This window comes from Misgurnus anguillicaudatus, chromosome 1 (genome assembly GCF_027580225.2).
Source record: "Misgurnus anguillicaudatus chromosome 1, ASM2758022v2, whole genome shotgun sequence".
NCBI lineage: Eukaryota > Metazoa > Chordata > Actinopteri > Cypriniformes > Cobitidae > Misgurnus > Misgurnus anguillicaudatus.
In genome coordinates, this window is record NC_073337.2 from 10,036,884 (window position 1) to 10,057,100 (window position 20,217).

Below are 20,217 nucleotides of genomic sequence, written 5' to 3' on the forward strand. Positions count from 1 at the left end.
ATAAGTAAACTTAGTTGTTAAACACTCATATACAATTAAAGTTATAAAAATTTCTCCGGGGACTTTTGATATGATATGCAGAAATGTGCATATTAAATAAGACATGCTTTTTACATTATTTTAAGATGTAACTGTGTAAGGACAGTATGCAAATTATTATCCTAATATATATTTATTTTTAAATATAATCATGTTACGTTATGTCTTGACAACAATGTTTTAATGTTGAGGAGAGCCCGCCCACTTGCTCCACTGACCCCGCCCCCTTTACCCGGGTCCTTCGGGCTGCGCTATGATTGGTCGTTTTGAACCGCGAATCCCATTCAGCAGGATCAGAACATTCCAAGCAGCGTGGAGGATAAGCAGCAAATGTAGCAAAGCAGCACAAGCTTCAACTGATGCGCGTCCACGAACCCACGCGCGCACGCCCCTGCAGTCACGGAACGAAACGTGGATCAAACGGAGCCGAGTGAAGAGAGATTATTTACTGACACAGCAGAAACAAACACATTTAACGCTGGTGAGTTCATCCGTACTACTTTACCAACCTAAAAAAATCTCAGCCGGATTATCCGAGTAAAGTTTGTGTTTTGGGGTTATTTCACTATTTCAGTAAAGCGTTTTTTTTTAGGATAGAGAACGATGTCAGCAACATTTACTTGAGTCGAGGAGTTTTGACAGTAGAGTGTTTATTTCCTACACTATAGTGTATTTTCCTGAAAGGAGGGAGAGTAACTTACTGGGGTAAACTGAGAACAGTAAACTTTTCAAAAAAAAAAAAATGCATGACTCACACAACACAACACACATATGTGAGACTCAGTCTATGAGTTAATCATAACCTGATAATTTGGGTTTACACAGCCATAAACATGAATCTGTGTGTGTTTATAACTGGCAGTATAGAGTGAGACCTTTGGATTGATGTTTCTAGGGAGGGAGTGTAATGTTTTTGCCCAAACATGTTCAATTATGTCTTCTATTGTTACACATTGTATCTTATATTATTAACCCACATCTGGTAGTAATGTAGCTCGTGTGTGTTAAAGTGGCATCTTTCATGAATGTCTGCATGTTAGATGATGAGGGCAGAGGTGAAACTGCAGGTGTTTCCTAATGGGAACAAGAGCCAGAAAGATATTCAGTGAGTCCTTGAGCTCTGGGCAAAGAATTCTGCTTATCACTGAAGACTGTCACGGCCATGCTGTAATGTTGTCGACAGATTCAACCATTTCAGGAATATGAATTCTTCATTTGTGGTATGTTATGCGAGGACACTTTATCTAAGTACTGAATGACAAGCAGCTGTTTTGAGCCTATGTTTTTTTTCCACATATACCAATAGGCGATTATTCAGACTGATATCTGCCGATACTAGGGCTGGGTATCAATTCAGATGTTTCATATTTTCGATTCCGATTCTTGACTCGGTTTTTATACCCGATTCTCGATTCAAGTTAATGAATATAGATTATATAGAATATTATATTATGTTATAATATATTAGAACTGAATGAATGAATTAGGGATGCACCATTACCACTTTTTTGGAGTACGAGTACTTGCATTTCAGTACTTGCCGATACCGAGTACTTAATAAAAAAAAAAGATTTAAATTTACAGGTAACAGCTTTAGTCATATAATTTAACAAAAAAAAAAAACAAGGGACTTGTTTGGAATTAAGAACATTTATTTAAAATGAAAAGCATGTTGTATGCAACATATTACAGAATTAATAATTATAAAAAAAAACTCAAGTTTTTTTTCAGTTTGTTGTAAACTCTGACCCTTTGGACAACACAAGAGGCATTAACCCCTTACACGCCACTCAAACATAGACATTTCTTAGACCATGGTATCGATCCCCGGTATCGGGGGGCTTTTAACGAGTACTTCAGAAAATGTGGTATCGAGGCCGATACATGAAATCGGTATCGGTGCATCCCTAGAATGAATGACAGGCTCGCTTCTTGGTAACATTGCACAAGGCAAAAAAAAGGTGACATCTAGTAGAGAAGACTAGTAATTAGATTAACGTTAATTAGGGATGCTCCGATCAATGCCGATCTCCACTAAAAATACGTGCCCGATCACTATTCTGAATCGGACAGCCGATCTTATTCACAGCTATTTTATGTACTACGGCTTTTGATCAGTAAGTCCTTATCGATCTGAATTCACTGTTCTTTTGAGTCGTTTATAATATGCATTTGAAAAAGCAACACTCGTCAAACATATTTATTCAGTCCTTCCAGAAAAACGCTGAGTTTTTTTGTGATTGTTTCGGGCAAAAATCCTCGATTTTGCGGCACGTTTTCTTAAAAAATGCGATGGAATATGCGGGATAGTTATGCAATTTATGCGATGGAATTGCGGAAAATTGCGGAACTTGCAAAACCTGCAATGATGTTCACGTCACATAATCACGTCACTTCATAACGTTCCTATGGCAATAGAGGACACGGCTGCGCTTTTGGGAAGTAAATGCAACATTTTTCAACTTTCTGCTAATATATATGTGACTTTTTGCTTCGAAAATGCGGAGATTATGAAATCATGCAAGCCCCGCATATTTTGTGCGTGGAAATATGTAATTAATGCGGTGAGAGTGCGTCGTATTTGGAAAAAATGCAGCCCCGCATAAATATGCGGACTTTGGCTGATTATGCAATATATTGCGCGATCGCACATTCGCGTTTTTCTGGAGGGACTGATTATTAAACATATTCTTTATTATCATGAAAATGCCTGAAAAGGTTTGAAAAACAGCAATATAAATATATCCTTAAAGACATTTCCTGGAGCTGCGTGTCATCATAGCTGCGTGTGTATTGTTTTTCGTCTACAGCGCATTTTGAGTTTCTGCACAAGAGTGCCCCCTGGCTTTTGGATGTAGCGACATTTCACCGTAATTCATTGAGAAGCATAGCAAGCATTATCGGCCGATCGATCGGAGCATCCCTAATGTTAATCTTACGTTCAATGTTTGCAGAAATAAAATTGGGAAAAAATCGATTCGTGGCCTGTGAGAATCATTTTTGAATCAACCACAGGAAAAAAAGATTAATCGAAAAAAAAATTTTTTTTTGTCCAGCTCTAGCCGATACCGATAGTTTGGTGGCTATAACTTGCATTAACTAAATTCCAAAGATTAACATTTAAAAATGTTATTCATTCATATAATGAACATTAAACTAGTGATGTTTCTTTACATTTTTATACACAGAGCTCAAATGAATTGCATTTTCTTGTTTTCTTTTGATTGACAGAATATATCGGCTATGACTATCGGCCAGCTGTTTTTAAACTATATTTTAATTTCATTAACCGATACCGATTATTGGTATATCGGTGCATCTTTAGTTTATTGTAACTAATACTTTACTCAAAAATTATTTATTTTCTTGTAGTGCTACGTCTGGTATGGGGCTTGGCAATATAAATGACTATTTATTCAGTTTTTATGTATAAAACAGACCATCTTAATAGAAAGATAAAGATACGTGGTTGAAACAGCATAAGGGCGAAGCAAATAATGACAGAAACTAAGGGTAGTTTTATGGTTGGTTTTTACATTATGTGAACACAAACACATATATAAGCTGCCAAAATACCCCATTTCCTGCATCTTAATACACCATCTGCCTGATATGTGGCATGAGGGGCTCTTGACCTGAGATGTGGGGGAGAAATCCCAAAATGAATAAATGTTGGGATTAATTCCCCATGATCTCTGGTGCACATGCTGCTCATTGTTATGAATCTTGGATTACTGTTAGTTTATTAATGAGGCAGCAGATGAAGGGGGTGAATTGTGTGCTTTCATGGTTTACTTCTGAACGCTGGTTAATTGTTAGTGTCCTATAGCGTGTCACTTCATCACCATGACAACGGCGTCTGTTTACATGATGCCATGAAGTGTTAGGATTATTATTGAAAGGAAAATCCGTTTCACTTATTACAAAGTGACGTTTCTTCAAATGTATGCAGATATGAATGTTAATTAAGCAGCAACACGTGTGTTAAAAGAAAATAAAAGGTTTTATTTCAGATAAAATAATGGTAGCTTGTAGGACATTTTTGCACCAGCTTGGGGCAGAAGGTATCAGCATCAATAACTGAGAAACTAGAGGTCTTTGTAATGTTAAGTGATCAAAAACTCAACCGTCATTTGGTAAAATTATCTGTAATTGTAGAAGCATGAGAAAGTTGTTCTCTTTCTTTTCATTTCAACACGGATTATCTTAAACTTGGAAGTTTAAAGTGATTCGCTGAAGCCTGAAACCAGTTTCTGTATTTGCGATCATGTGTGTGAAAGCCTGTTTAGAGATGTTGTGTGTTTATGGTGTGTCCTGCTGTAGTGAATATACCAAACCTGTCTTACTGTCTCCTGCAGTACCTGTCTTGCTGTATACAGAGATATGAGAAATCAAAGCTGCTCAAATCAGGGGTTTAGTGACAGTCTCTATTTTGTAATTCAACATTTGTTTGTTGTATTTGGTGTGTGAGATGAGATCAATGATCCAAGGCTGTTGGCAGGTGTGTAAGAGGGGCTTTACTCCAGGATATGGGGGTGGTGCATCTGAACCGCAGCTTATCGGATACCCATCCTCTCCAGGACCATTATTTGTGTGTGTGTGTTGATGGGTCAGCCTAGTAATGAAAGCAACTGACAGGCCAATTAAGATCACAAACAAAACCAGAACCCATCAAAAAAAAGGGGAGGGGCTATGATTGATGAGCAGCTATTTCGGGACCCATGTGCGAGCCACCGGTGCACATAAGCACAGACAGACAGGCGCATGTACGCATGCACGCTCCACGTGTTTCCTCACGTCTAGAGAGAGGAACAGCAGGCCAATAGCGTTGTGTTTGGATCCATGATCCTCTTACATGATTATGTGATGACCTGAGGATGCATGTGGACAGCCCCCCAACGCCTTGCTTTCTTTGTGTCTTGCATTTAATTAAAGCGACAAATTGTCTGTAAGTCATGCAGACGTTCATTATAGTGGGATTACAACATTGGAACGCTCTGTGTCTCATTTCTACATTAAAAATCACTGTCGTCATTGTTTATGATTGCGTTTGTTTTATGTAAGAGGATTGTTTACCGTGATGTTACTCATGATGACACTCTCTGTTTGATTTTTGGACTGAATTTTTTATTAAATCCAAATTGAGTCATATGTAAGAGAGAAAGAGTAGACGGATACTGATACAGTGCAGGTGTAAGCTGTTTGATGAGGATATATGAGGCGTGCCATACACACAAATTGCTGACATCTTATGGCCAAAATTAGTTGTTTTAGAGCTTTACAGACATGGCTACAATTGCTTTTTTAATTCAAGATAAAAGAATAAAACAGTTTTCAAATATCAAAAAAGGAGCGCTGCCCGGACTAAAAAAATATGTAAAAGTCGAGGTGCTCTTTGGATAGGAGAATAGTGGTATAGCAAAAACAAAGAAAAACTCCAAGGCACTCTCTAAAAAAGTAAACTCCCTGACGAAGGCTTGTTTGCCGAAACGCGTCAGAGTTTTAATAGGTTTATAATGAGCAAGCCTTATTAATAAAGGCTTTTTACTTTTTTATAGAGTGCCTTGGAGTTTTTCTTTGTTTTTGCAATAAAACAGTTTTGTTAAAATGAGTTAATGACATTGGGTCTCATTCACTAAGCATACGTACGCACATTTTATGAACAAATTTGTGCATATGTGAACATGCTTAGTGAATGAGACCCAACGGACGTTTTAACCATAGACTGTAAAAAAAGATGGATGTAGTGTCCATGACGTCACCCATACATTTCTGAAGATCGTTTTTAAAGCTTAAAGTAGGCGTTGCCTGCCGTTGCCATCTTGGCCGCGCGTCACTTGCGCGTCACTTGCGCATATCTGAAAATGGGTAAAGAGGCAAGACGTGGGTGAAGCTGAGGTGACTGGTTGCTGAAACCGAGCCCGCCTAGCTCGACTCTAGTGACTGCAGTGGCTGTTCAACCGTCACTCAAATGGCCACGCCCTTAATTAGCAGAACTTTAAGGCTTAATATAATTTAAACCTATCTATGGGAATTGACTTCCTTTTGGAGCCTATAGTGGCCAGTCGGTGTATTGCAGTTTAAATCACTTCCGAATTTGCTTCATCACATAAATCGGAAGGTTGCCCCTCGAATTTAACTTAGAAATCACAATTCAACAAAAACTTTTGCAAAAACGTAGACCACATGTACGCAATAACCATGAACAAGAAAAAATATATAACACCGTTATATATTATAGGGTTATTTTTCCTTGTTCATGATTATTGCGCACGTGTGGTCTAAGGTGTTCTTATGTTTTTGCAAACATTAGAAGAAATTTTAGTATGAACGTTTTTGTTGAATCATGATTCGTCAGTCAAAACGTCCGAACGCACATCTCACAAACAAATCAGTGCGTATGCATGCTCAGTGAATGAAACCCAATATATTTTGGATTTTTGGGTGATAAGCCTTTTCTTTTACTATGAATTGGTTTTTAGGAGCACACAGACACTTTCTCTAGTAAATAGACACAAACAGTTCAGAGGCAGTGATGTGACCGTTGGTTACAGACTCTTTCCACTGGCCGTTGTGTTGAGTAGGGTGTGTGTGCTAAGAGAGGAATGTGGCCCTTGAGACCCGGGGCCACACTGCCACCCACTTCATAAGCCACTGCCATCAATTCTGGGTTTTGTGTGATCTCTCTTATTTCTCATCTCCTCCGCTGTTTGACATTTTGTGGGTTTGAAGCACACACAAGACTTGATTTGAGATCTCATTGTGTGCCCACATGCTGTTTCTCGTGTAATGAACTCTCTCTTTCTCTCTTTCTCTCTGTGATATTTAATGTCTGGCTAAAGAGAAAAGCGATTGTTTTATTTCGCTTTGGTGGCCTTTAAAACATGTTTGGGTTCTTTTTTATGCTGTCATGGAGTTTGTTGTGAAGGATTGCGTAGTCCTGAAGTGAGTGAACCTTGGCCTGCGTGTGAGAGAGAGAGAGGGAGAGAGCACAAGCAAGGGGGTTGTAACAATAGGGCCATTGTAAATGCTTGGTTGAGATTGGATGAGGGTTTACAGAGCGGCTTCATTAGTCAATCTCTCTCTCTCTCTCCGTCTCTCTCACTCATATTCTCTGTCAGTGAGTTATCCTGCAGGAGGAAGTGTTGTATTTGTGTATGAGAGGTGTGTTTGTACCTGCACTGCTTTCTCAGGTGAGTGTGTGATTTGTTGTGATTGGTAGAGATGGAGATGTTGAGATTAAGTATCAGACTCTCTGAGTGTTTACCGCTGTCATGTGTGCATTGCTTGCTTGTTAAAGTGGTCTCAAGGAGTGGGTGTGTGTGTGTGTTTAGGGAAAGGAAACGCTTGCTTTGTTTCCTCAGCTGTGCTTATGTTGACCGGACTCACTTTCTCTGCCTCTCTCACTCTCTCATTATCATTTATACACCACCGATCTCTCTGGTATTTGGCCATTGTTATTACTGTCAGTTATAAACATTATTGCTTTAAACACAATATTACAGCAAAGCATATGTACAAGAGCTAAAAAATAGTCACAGAAATAATATCACATTAAAGGAAAGCACCACCGTTTTTCAGTGTTTTATTATGTTTTTGCCTCAACTAAGACGAATCAATAAATACCCATCTTTTTTTAATGTGTGCATTTTGTCTTTTATACAGCGCATTGTGAATGTGTTAGCATTTAGTCTAGCCCCATTTATTCCTTGGGATCCAAACAGGGATGAATTTAGAAGCCACCAAACACTTCCATGCTTTCCTTACTTAAGGACTGTGCATGAGTAGTTACACGAGTAAGTATAGTGGCACAAAATAAAATGTGAAGATTTTTTTAAACGAATAAAAAATGAGAACTGTATATGGCGGACCGTGGGAGCAATAATATTGACGGAAGTTTGAGCAAGAGGGGGTAGTAGTCAAGAGTGATGATGTTACTGCACACAGAGGTCAAAGTGCTGCAAACTAAGTGCTCTTATGCCATACAATATAATTCTAATTTTTATCTGCTTAAAAAATATCCATGTTTTGCTTTGTGCCACCGTGCTTAGTTGTGTAGCTACTTATGTAACAGTCTTTAACTCTTTTCCCGCCATTGACGAGATAACTCGTCAATTATGAGAAAACACTTCCCAGCCAATGACGAGAAATTCCGGCTTTCTGCAATACCACTATTATCCACCGCAACTTATACACCCCGGAAGTAGTGCCTCACGTGTGTATGTTTTAAAGATCGCTCTGCATCTGATCTCTATCAAAAGTCCTTCACAAAAATGCAATTATCTTTTTGCTCAAAATTGGGTGTTTTTGAAGAAACCTACTCATATTTGAGAGGTGATAAAAAGAGAACTAATGAAGGTACAATTAAACTTTTTTTTTTAAACAGAGGGTTTGTTCTTTTATTTGATATATTGTTTGTTTATATATTTATAGAAGAACATTTTCTGGAATGCATTAAACTTTTGTGAAAATCATGAAAAATGCTGGCGCTGGCAACTTTTTTTAAGAACGCTGGTGGGGAAAGAGTTAAAAAGGGAAAAAATGGAAGTGTTTGGTGGCCTTTAATTTATCCCTGTTTGGATCCTAAGGAATGAATGGGGCTAGGCTAAATGCTAACACATTCACGACGCGCCGTACAAAGAGTAAGTGTACGCACTGAAAAAGATAGGTATGTATAGGTTCTTATAAGTTGAGATAAGATCATAGGGAAAATATGGAAAAATAGTGGTGTTTTCCTTTAATATAAAATAAGTTTGTGTTTGCATAATTGTGTGTGTGTTTCTTTAATATATACATGAATGTTTGTGTATTTTTTTAAACATTATATTTACACACAGTACACACACATATATTACGCAAACACAAAATGTATTTTGTATGCAATTATACACGATTAATCATTTGACAGCCCTATATCACATTTAACATGCATAATAGCAATAAATATCAGTAAAAAAAAGTAACATTTTAAACATAATTTTAAAAAGGTAGCAATATTTTCCTTTAGTGTGACAAACAGCTGTAGAGTTTAAGCTGTGTTTGTGTTAAGAGAACATGATATATTAACATATATTTCTGCTGATTTCTTTTCACTTACAGAATGTGAAGGTGAATCTCTCTTGTAACTGATGATGGCACTTCAGGCCGGACTGCAGGTATGCATTAACATTTAAGATCACTTTATTCTGCTTCTTTAAATATTATTTATGAGCTTTTGCCTGTAAGCGGGTTTGTGGTATCACACATGCTTGGTTTAAACCTGCATATACCCGTGAGCAACACCTCTTTTGGTGTACCACAGCTCTAATAGTTTTATGTTTCTGCTTTTTATTTTTTACATCTGTAATTATATCTGATGTCAAGTACGAGCAAAATTGTATTACGTAATGACAACTGTTATTGTTTGAATTCATCATCTGTGTGTGTGCATGAATAACTTTACACACCAGACAGTGTAGCGGTTGATCACACCTGTCCTCTGGGGCAAATAAAGAAAGATGTTAATAATCGGCGTAAGTGTGAGAGAGGGTGACTTTCATGGAAAAAAATCAAAGTATGTTTGATGGAAACTTTGAATTTAATCCAACATGGAATGATAATCTTAAATGTTTTGTGTAAGATTAATTTAACAGATACACAAACACCTTCCTGTTTGATTAGTCAAGCTTTGTGCTGAAGCAAATGTAAAGCCCCATAGCCTGTAGTATATAATGTTGACTGGTCTCTCTCTCTCTCTCTCTCTCTCTCTCTCTCTCTCTCTCTCTCTCTCTCTCTCTCTCTCTCTCTCTCTCTCTCTCTCTCTCTCTCTCTCCTGGGAGTTTGATGTATGTGTGGGAACAGCAGTGTTTATGTATGGGGTCTGCTTGCGTCTATCTTTTTCACAGAGCTTTCTTCTCAGTGCAGAACTGTTTCTCGCTTAGATGAGATGTGGCTGGAAATCATTCATAAAGACATCAGGGTCATCATCTTGTGGTCTGTTTGAGAGGGAAAGAGAGAGAGAAAGAAAGAAAGAAAGAAAGAAAGAAAGAAAGAAAGAAAGAAAGAAAGAAAGAAAGAAAGAAAGAAAGAAAGAAAGAAAGAAAGAAAGAAAGAAAGAAAGAAAGAAAGAAAGAAAGAAAGAAAGAAAGAAAGAAAGAGTCTGGAGTCAGTAGATAGTTGTTGGTCTGTGTCTTGTTCACACTGGGAAGTTTTGTTGATTGATGGAGATTTGCTTTGACTTTGGAAGCTAAATGCTGTTGTTATATACAGAAACTGTACAAGAAAATGTTTGCTATGGTTAAAGGTGCAGTGTGTAGATTATAGCGGCATCTAGCAGTGAGATTCCACCAATGGCTCAATCCACTAAAACACATAGAGAAGCTACAGAAGCCGCCAAAGGACCAACATGTTGTTGTACAGTAGTGATAAAACGTGCTCTGTACAGCAGTTTGTCCATTTAGGGCTACCGTAGAAACATGGCGGCACAAAATGGCGACTTCTATGTAAGGGGACCCGCAGTTCATGTAGATAAAAATGGCTCATTCTAAGGTAATAAACACATAACAGTTCATTATGTAAGGTCTTTATACACCACTGATAATATAGTTCTGTAAATTATATTGCATTTTTGTCTTTAGATTCTTCTAAAAGTTACACACTGCACTAGTGATGCACCGATGTATCGGCCACCAATATTTATCGGCCAATTTTTGATGAATTTGAAACCATCGGCATATCGGCAATAGCACGAGAAAGGCCGATACCGATTGTTCATTAATTAACTGCATAAAGAAATCCATTATATGTAAAAAATGAGTTAATGTTGTTTATCAAATAAATGCTGAATAGCAAAAAACACCTTTGAAGGTTGTCATGCTGTCTTATATTATATTTGTTTTAGCTTAATTTGTGCCTCTCTTATTATGTTGGTCAGTTGAATGTTAATTAGATCCAATCCATGTTCAGTAAAAATAATTTGATGCAGAAATAAACTAGCTAATAGACCAACTGTATAGTATTGTATACAAGTGTTTAATATCGGTATCGGCCAGAAGTTGCCTGTTTAAATCGGTATCGGCCCAAAAAATCCTATCGGTGCATCCCTACACTGCACCTTTAAATGTCTTTGTGAGACCGTGTTCACTTTATACATTTGTGTTTTAACCCTAGAGGTGCTTCCTTGCCTGAAACGCTCCTTTTTTACTTCAGATGCAAGTTATTATTAGTGTAAACATAGTATCTTCTATTGATGATCTGTCTGGTATTATATTAACTAACTATGATTAAACTATTATGACAGTATGTTAACATTGGTCATTGACACAAAGGTCATTGTACTTTTAGTGACTCTTTACTGTCACTTTGTAGGGTCTGCTTCCCATGACCTCTTCCTTTCTGTGTGTTTCTCTCAGGGTTGGTTTGGCGAGAAGTTTGATGTCCCCTTACGGAGTCCTCGCTCCCCGCGGTCTCCTCGAGCGGGTCCCGGACTGGCTGATGTTTTCCAGTATGACCAGTGGTTGGCCGTGCGACATGAAGCCACACTGGTGCCCATGCAGGAGGATCTCGCCATCTGGCTCAGTGGCATGCTGGGTAAATCTGCTCTCAGATAAGATTTCAAGACCTTTTTGTTGGCTGAACATCAAATAAGATTGCTGTGAGTCACTCTTAGTGAGTGAAAGGAAAAATAACTTCCATTATTGAACAAAATCTCTTTTACTTTTGTCAGTCAACCATCTGAAACTCAAAGCCCTACCTATGAAGTAAAGGATTGTGAGAAACTATGTCTACTCGTGCAAATTGTGATATACGACACCCTAAACAATAGAGAACACAATCTCTGTCTGTCTCTCATTTATGTGAGGTCAAATAATGGAGGGTGTTGGCCTTGCCTGTCTGTAAAACTGCTCTACGCAACCACCTGGCCAAAGAAAGGATTTTACCCAAAAAGAATGTCTACCCATAAAGCTCTTTTTCTGTTTGAGCCCAGCCCTCTTTAATGTCTGAAATATTTTTATTTTAGTATTTGGGGAGGGGCTATGTTAACTAATCTGGTCATCATTTGACAACAAATGTGAAGCACTTAAATGTTATGTTTGCACGTGTTTGTAGGTGAGGAGGTGAGAGCCGAACACTTCATGTCAGAGCTGGATAACGGTGTCCGACTGTGTCGTCTGGTTGGAATTCTGCAGAGTAAAATACCGGAGGACTCGGACAAAATGCAGGTGAGGAAGAAATGTGTGAAGTGCTGAGAATAACAACAGGACTTTTGGATTGTTTGACTCATTTCTCTGTTTGTTTTATTAATAGCTGTTCTTAAAGAAAATTCAGTTTAAGAAGAATGCCTCCCCCGGATCGTTTTTCGCTCGTGACAACACTGCAAATTTTCTGTCCTGGTGTCGTCAAATAGGAGTGGATGAGGCGTACTTATTTGAGTCTGAAGGTTTGGGTAAGAAAACATGTTTGGGAATGTTTGGCCTGTTTGTGAAAGCATCAGGGTCTGTTCTTTCATTTGATATATTTTATGCATATATATATTCAAAGAATGAAATTTCCTGGAAGGCATTAAACTTTTGTGAAAGTAAAGAAATATGCTGGCGCTGGCTGGCAACTTTTTAAAAAATGCTGGTGGAGAAAGAGTGCCTGGTGGAGAAAGAGTACATGGTAATGACATTGTGAGCCTCAAACGCAATTGTTTCCTCATTTCTGCTGGAAAACAGTCCAATCTCAACATAATGCTGCGTTAAGCGTGAGTGATTTCAATGTTAAGTCAATGTGAAGACACGTTGATGTGCGTCTGAAGGTCGCACGGCGCGAATGAGGCGTTTAGTGCTGCGCGGTAGACGCGATTCCGCCTCATTCGCATGTCTAGTTTGCACGAATGCCGCAAATTTAACGTTGTCGCGGCAAACACACGAGTTGAAAAATGTAAACTTTGGCGGAACACCGCGCCACGTTAACCAATCAGGACCTTGCTCTAGTAGTGACGTGATTACAGAAAGTGAGGAGTTGCAGAAGCCCCTCCCATGACACAATTTCTGCGTGAATGTCTCGATGACTAGAATTTCACGCGCAAATGAAGCGAGTACACTCAAAATGTTCAAGCGGCAAACTAGGTGCGGTAGATGCGCCTCAAACGCGGCTGGTGTGAACCCACGGTAACACCGACTGACGTTAAAGTTGAGATGTACGCCCCATCATTAAATAACACATTCAATTAATTACACAGTTGTTAAAATTCTAAAAAACAAAGTTGTGACTGCTGAGTTAGCGTTACATGTTAGTTAATGCTATATGCTAGCGTTTAGGCTGAAGTTCTACTATTGACTTTACAGTTACGTTTTACAGGTCCATACTGAATAAAAAACACAAACTCATCTAGCGTTTTTTTTTTGCATGCACGAGGTTTACATAAGTAGAAAACAATCGTGTTTGAGGCTCACGGTATGTGAGCTCTTATTATTCATCTATGCCTAGTTACATAATACAGTTTTACATTCTACGGCACCTTTAAAGGATGACATCACAAGCATGCGTATTTTACAACCATAACTACAATGGCGGCTTACAGGACTGTCTATTTTTGTGACTTTATAGTCCAGGGTCACTTTTAGTAATAAACCTACCTTATTGTCCTTCTAAACAGAATTGCTTGATGATTTTGCAGTCTTAAATATTTGTATTTATCACTCTGTTAAAAAATGTGTATGCGAGCAGGTGTGTAGTGTTTCTTTAATGCTGGATTCACACCAAACGTGGTAAAGGCAACAAAAACATGCTATTCGCACGTAGTTGGACGCTTAAACATTTGAGTTTACTCGCTTCATTCGTGCATGAAATTCTAGTCCAGTGGTCACCAATCCTGGTCCTGGAGGGCCGGTGTCTCTGCAGAGTTTAGCTTCAACCCTAATCAAACACACCTGAAGCAGCTAATTAAGGGGCTTCAGGTGTGTTTGATTAGGGTTGGAGTCAAACTCTGCAGAGACACCGGCCCTCCAGGACCAGGATTGGTGACCACTGTTCTAGTCATTCGAGACATTCACGTGGAAATTCGCGTCATTGGAGGGGCTTCTGCGACTCTGCTTGCTTCCTGTAATCACGTCACTACTAGAACAAGCTCCTGATTGGTTAAGTTTAGATTTTTCAACTCGTGTGTTTCCCGCGGCAACGCTCAATTTGCGTAGTTCACGCGTCAATTCGCGCGAACGAGGCGGATTCGCATCTACCGCACTGCTCTAAATGCCTCATTCGCGCTGCAAGATCTACAGACGTGCGTAAACGCGTCTTTACACTGACTTAACATTGAAATCACTCGCGCTTGACGCCTCTACCTCGGCTGATGTGTGAACGTGGCATAAAAGTAAAAGTTGTCATCTACTGGCTTGGCATGCATAACACAATATTATCAGTCGTTTTCGTGTAAACGCATAACTTTATAATAATGCTGTCCTGTGTATGTTTTTTTTCTTCAGAAATACAAAGAAAAAGTATCAGTTTTTTTACTACTTTCTTGTAATGTAAGCGTAGCATAAATTGACTTAATTTGAGACAGTGTTGTCCTGTCTGTCCGGTGTGGCCCTGGTGTGCTGGTTTAACAGGATCTATTGGTTTCAGAGTATATGTGGCTCTGAGCCGGGCTGTACGTCAGTTAATCTGAAGCCCTGTACATCCCCTGGAATCTCTTATCGTATTGAATGTGTTGGTCTGAAGCCATTAACCGGACGCCCCTGAGATACTGTGTCCTGTGTGTCACTATAGATTATGGGATGGGATCTGACAGAACTAAATGTATTCTGTAATCAGACCTGTGTTCTGTAAAGCCTCTCTCAGAGATCAAACGGGCTGGAAGGTGAAGTGGAGGTCATTGTTACAAATGTTGTTAACGGTGCAGGTTTGCTAAAAGATCCCGTATAATTTTTGCTTTTCGTTTTGCAAACTTAAAACTTGCCAGTCCGAAATGATAATTTACTATTGGTTTAATAAAAATATGACACTATCTCTCTTTCCCCTGTCAGTCCTACATAAAGACCCTCGGCAGGTGTGTCTGTGCCTGCTGGAGATCGGACGCATCGTTTCCAGGTAAGTGATCCTGCTTTTTGTATCTCACAGCTGACGGATGTCAGGTTGTGGTTTTTCTCAGGTCTTCGGGGGTTTAGGAGTTGGGGGCAGGGAAGGATTTTGCTGTGGGATTGGGCTACCCAACACGACATGACAAAAATAGAAACCAAGTAACATGGATGAGAATTTACAGATTATAGCTTTATCACACCACACCTGCTTAGGATATTTTACTCAAGGTTTGGGGCTGATAAAATGCTTGTTTGTTTGTTTGTTTAGGTATGGAGTGGAGCCTCCCGTTTTGGTTAAACTGGAGAAAGAAATTGAACTGGAGGAAAGTATGATGTTGACGGATCACGCTGCTCCAGTTAAAACATTTACAGTTTGCTGTCAACATGGAGCTCTGTACCAAACTGTGAGTATCACACACATCTTTAACTCAAACTTGTCACAGTCTGTCATGTTTCAACATCTTTTATCTAATCATACTGTTAATACCTCAATAAATAAATAATAAAAACTGACTATTGCACGCTATTCTTGACAAATGGTAAACAAAAATGTGCCATTTTGGGGTGTGCCCTTTAAAATGAGTTGATCTCTGCACTAAATGACAGTGCCGTGGTTGGATAGTGCAGATTAAGTGGCGGTATTATCCCCTTCTGACATCACAAGGGAAGCCAAATTTCAATTAGCTATTTTTTCACATGCTTGCAGAGAATGGTTTACCAAAACTAAGTTACTGGGTTGGTCTCTTTTACATTTTAAGCACTGGGGACCCAATTATAGCACTTAAACACGGAAGAGTCAGATTTTCATGATCGCCCTTTTAAGACTTTTAAAGCTTTAAAAAAATCACGAGTGGGGGTATTACTGGTGTTTTATGTCGTGGGTCAAAAACCTATTGGCTTCAGGACGATGAAATGGCAAGTGCTAAAGTGCTTACTGGTTTCTGAGTTTTGTCTACAAAAATAAGTCATCCCTGTGGCATTCTATTGGATTTGGGCGTGCATTGATTCCCTCCTGCCATGGAATGCTACCCAACGGCAGAATTTTATAGCTTTCGAACGTGAGACTTTTCTTGAGGCACATTCATTTAACAGCTCTGTGTCTTTACCACAGATTGGCCAAAATAAAACAAACAAAACAAACGTCCAGTTGCCAGTCGCAAGTCAGAGCAAAAAACATCAGATTCCAAATCATAACTGATCAATCGGTGCGTCTTTAGTTTATAGTTGCTCAATCAAAGTACTTTTTGAGTCAGATTAGTTTTTTATCTCCATTTTTATTCATTTATCACATTATTTATAACTTTCTTGTGTTTGTTTATTGAATGGACTGCAGCTGTTGTTGACAATAAAAGTTGACAAAAAAAAAACGTTTATGCATCTGAAGTGTGGGTGCTTTAACTCTTTATAATGTATACATTTTAAATATTTATTTATAAGCTGTATATACAATAATGCAAATTTGTGCATACGTCTTCTGTCCCAGATGTATACAACGTAATTATTATTTTTCCCGTTTACTTTATTTATTTTAATGTTTTGTTTCTAGCCATATGTATGTATATATGTTAGGATACAGAGCTCTGTAAAAGCCACAACAACTGTCTTTATTCGCACACTTGGCAAATAAACCTCATTCTGATACAGACTTATATTTTGCTCTTTTTAAGGATCATCCTGATCAAGAAGAATCTCCCTGTAACTGCTCTCAGAAGTTTTCCATTGAGTATCTGTCTGAGGGACGATACAGACTGGGAGACAAGATACTTTTCATCAGGGTAAAACTCCCAGAATCCTCTCTTCAGCCACATTTAAATGCAGGAGATACTTGACTAATCTGTCGTTCTGTGTGTACAGAATAACCACATCTGATGGCAGTAATAAACGGTGAAATGTTTTAGTTTCATGGGTGTCCACAAAAAACATGGCTTTCCTAATTTTGCGAAGTGGTTGATTTTCTTAGGGCAACATTATGTGACCCTGGGACAACCTTTCAATCAACCAATCAGATTTCAAAAATGTAAAAAAAAATTTTTTTAGTTTAACTGGATTTATACTGCAGTTTTTACCCATAAACTGCATAACTAGTGGTGTCTGGTGTTAATTCAGTAAGTTGTTGTGTACAGGACAGAATTGAGTAGAGTAGAGAGAGAGTTAAGATCAATGATGTCTAATATCTTGAAACGTATCAGATTATCTTGTTTTCATTTTGTTGTAGAGCAGTTGAATCTTATGCAAGCGCACTGGGTTAATCTGAACAGTACGGCCTTTCCTTGTGTCTTTATGTGGCCACAGAGGTCTCATTCACAACCAATGTAGTAATCTACTAAACCTAATCTGGTTTATTTAACCAGCACATGCTGAACTGTCTTACAAACATGTGTTTGTTTGGATCTGTGACTGCGTGGATGTATGTTGTTCATTAATTAAGCTAAGGTCATATGAGGATGCGCTAAAATTAATATATTGACATTTTCATACTGCTTTCGACATATACATATAAATTATAATTTTTTTTAATATTCTTTGTCTCAGATGCTCCATGGAAAGCATGTGATGGTCCGTGTTGGTGGAGGTTGGGATACTCTTAAAGGGTTTCTGCTGAAATACGACCCTGGCCGTGTGCTGCAGTTTACAACTCTGGAACAGAAGATTCTAGCCTATCAGAAAGGCCCCCCTGGCCTAGGCCCCGCCCACAGCACACAGACCGCTCAACCGCCTGCTATGGACCCCATTGCCGCCGTCAGCCTGCTCCCAGAGTCGTCATCTTCCACATCCTCCGTGTCTAAACCTAACACGCCCGCCTCTGGCCACACAACACCCCGTGGTTACGCCCAGTCACCGGCCTCCACACCTTCCCTGCCCAGGAAGGCTGCAGCACCTAAGAAGACCCTTCAGATGCCCACAGCTTCCCCCAAGACCACCCCTCTACCTTCGCCAGTCCCGAAAAGAAGTCCTCTTCCCCACTCGACCCAGCCCCAATCACAGAAGGCCCCCGCCTCATCCTCCAAAACCAAACTGCGACCACGCGGACCCTTGTCTCAGCCCCGCAGTCCCGTCTGCCCCGAACCCAACTGCAAGCTGCCTAAACCCTCTGCCCCGCCCTCTGTGCATCCCTCACCCTGCACCCCCCTTCCCAAAAAAACATCCCAGCGTGACGGTCGCCCGCCTCCCGGTCCCATACGCTCACGGCTCGCCCAGAGGCGTCCCGTTTCGCCTGCATCAAACTTGCACTTGGATTCCAGGAAGGGCCGTACAATTTCCCCTCACAGGGCTGGGCCGACAAGGACTTCAAATGATCCCAAACAGACAATATCTGCCCCCAGAGCTCCCAGTCCTCTCACAAAATCCTCTCAGACTTACAAGAGTAAGTCAGTTGCACAGAAAACAGGTGGTACGGCACAAACTGTTCCGGTTCTTAAGGCTAAAACGGCCCCGTATAGGAAACCTCTGACCAGCAGCAACCCCCAATCTGACAGTCCAACAACCACCAGACCAGCACCTGCCAACACGACCCGAAAACACACCACACGGACTAAACCCGGCAAACCTGAAGAGCCCTACTTTGAGATGAACAACAAGAGGAGGGTAAAGAACTGAGGAATGCTGGGAAATGTAGGCTGCAATGCTGAGGGTTTCGGTTCACATAGACCTGAGTCAGGGCGGACAATGTAATGATGCTGTGATGGACACCTTAACAATCTGTTTCACTTTTCGTGTTGAAATACATAGTCACAAAAAATATCTGGTAGACATCCAATTGTATGAAACATGTCATGAAAAATAGTCATGAAATTTGGATGTCTATTCCTCGAAGCATCAAATCAAACGTACTCTACCCTGACTGAAGTCTAAAGCGTTGTTTCTTTGCATACGTCAAACATATAACGCCTTTATTTGTGCCATACTAAGCACATCAGGATATGCCTCAATTCCTGTTTCCAGGAATTAATATGTAAACAGATTTGTTTATTTCCTTTGGCTACTGTAATTGTCATTATTTTAGCTAAGAGGTCAAGAAGGTTTAGTTGGTTTCTTTAGAAATAATGCACAATAATGTACAAACTCAAATCTTCATTATTATTATTATTATAATTATTATTATTATGTGTTTAATATCTGTTACGCTCTTGTAGGTCGGTCTGTTTTCTTTTTATCTGATCTTATTTGTTTGCTGATCAATGTTCCTGACTAATAGTATGGATTATTTTTATCACAGTATATGTAAATTCCTTTATGATGAGAATACAAGACAGATGAGGTAAAGCAATAAGTGTGTGTTGATTTAGACTAGATAGGGTTGTTCAGATCGTGTTATACTGTCATACATACTCTGCTTTTCGGTTCTGTCAGAGTACTGATACTGTATTACATAAGACGCAAATGAAGTCTGACATTTTTGTTTAACTCATACTGAATAGCAGCAATATTTTTTATGGCACCTCTCTGCACTACAGCAACCAAAGCAAAGCCTTTGTTCAATAATTTTAGAGTAAATTTTAACTTATTTTTTTAGAGGATTTGGTGTTTGTGTGCCTTATATTTGTGTTTGTTGGAGTATTTTTGTGTAGTTATCAGACCCCCGTAAAGAACTTTATATAACAGGAGGTCATTTGGAAGGTACTGCTGTTTATTTTGTATGCATTTTTTAGTTGGTCAAACAGCCAGCTGATATTATATGAAGTTCTACCTCCATAGCACCACATAAAAACTACTGATACACCTGGGTTAATCTCATTGTCATTGGCAGACAATGAATTTGATTTATTAACGTTTTCACTTTATTCAAGATCTATATAAACAGGCTAAAATGAAATATTAATTTTGTTTGTGGGGGTTAATTTTTCTGTCTTTTTTTAATAATGTTTGTTTCAGGATCTGGTTGTGTGAGAGACTTTTTTCCAGCACTTTAAGGACATATTTGTTTGAATGTAGTTTGTTTTGTTGTTGGTCAGTGTCTGTATATATGCTTATTGTGTTCTGTCAAATAAAGATCTATTCAGTGTATAGTTGGCTGAGTTTGTAGCATACTTAAATATCAGGGTCAGAAAATAAACTAGAATGCCGGGTAAGTTAAATTGAATAGATTATTTTGGTATGGTGAGCACATCTTGGCTCGTGAAATGGTCAATTATTG

General features: G+C 39.1%; 1 protein-coding gene across 2 annotated transcripts; it reads left to right on the forward strand.

Moving 5' to 3' along the window:
* The first annotated feature begins 311 nt into the window (after positions 1-311).
* On the forward strand, positions 312-20,087 carry gas2l3 (growth arrest-specific 2 like 3). 2 transcript variants are annotated; one of them, XM_055189574.2, is made up of 9 exons: positions 312-520; positions 9,139-9,194; positions 11,430-11,607; positions 12,127-12,239; positions 12,325-12,463; positions 15,030-15,093; positions 15,352-15,487; positions 16,751-16,858; positions 17,616-20,087. In XM_055189574.2, exons 2-9 carry the CDS (start codon positions 9,168-9,170, stop codon positions 18,678-18,680), a joined length of 1,830 nt encoding a protein of 609 aa, XP_055045549.2. In that variant the 5' UTR covers positions 312-520; positions 9,139-9,167; the 3' UTR covers positions 18,681-20,087. The 2 variants fall into 2 exon arrangements, with proteins under 2 accessions (XP_055045549.2, XP_055045551.2); XM_055189576.2 differs by lacking the exon at positions 312-520 and adding an exon at positions 7,143-7,232.
* Positions 20,088-20,217: the final 130 nt, after the last annotated feature.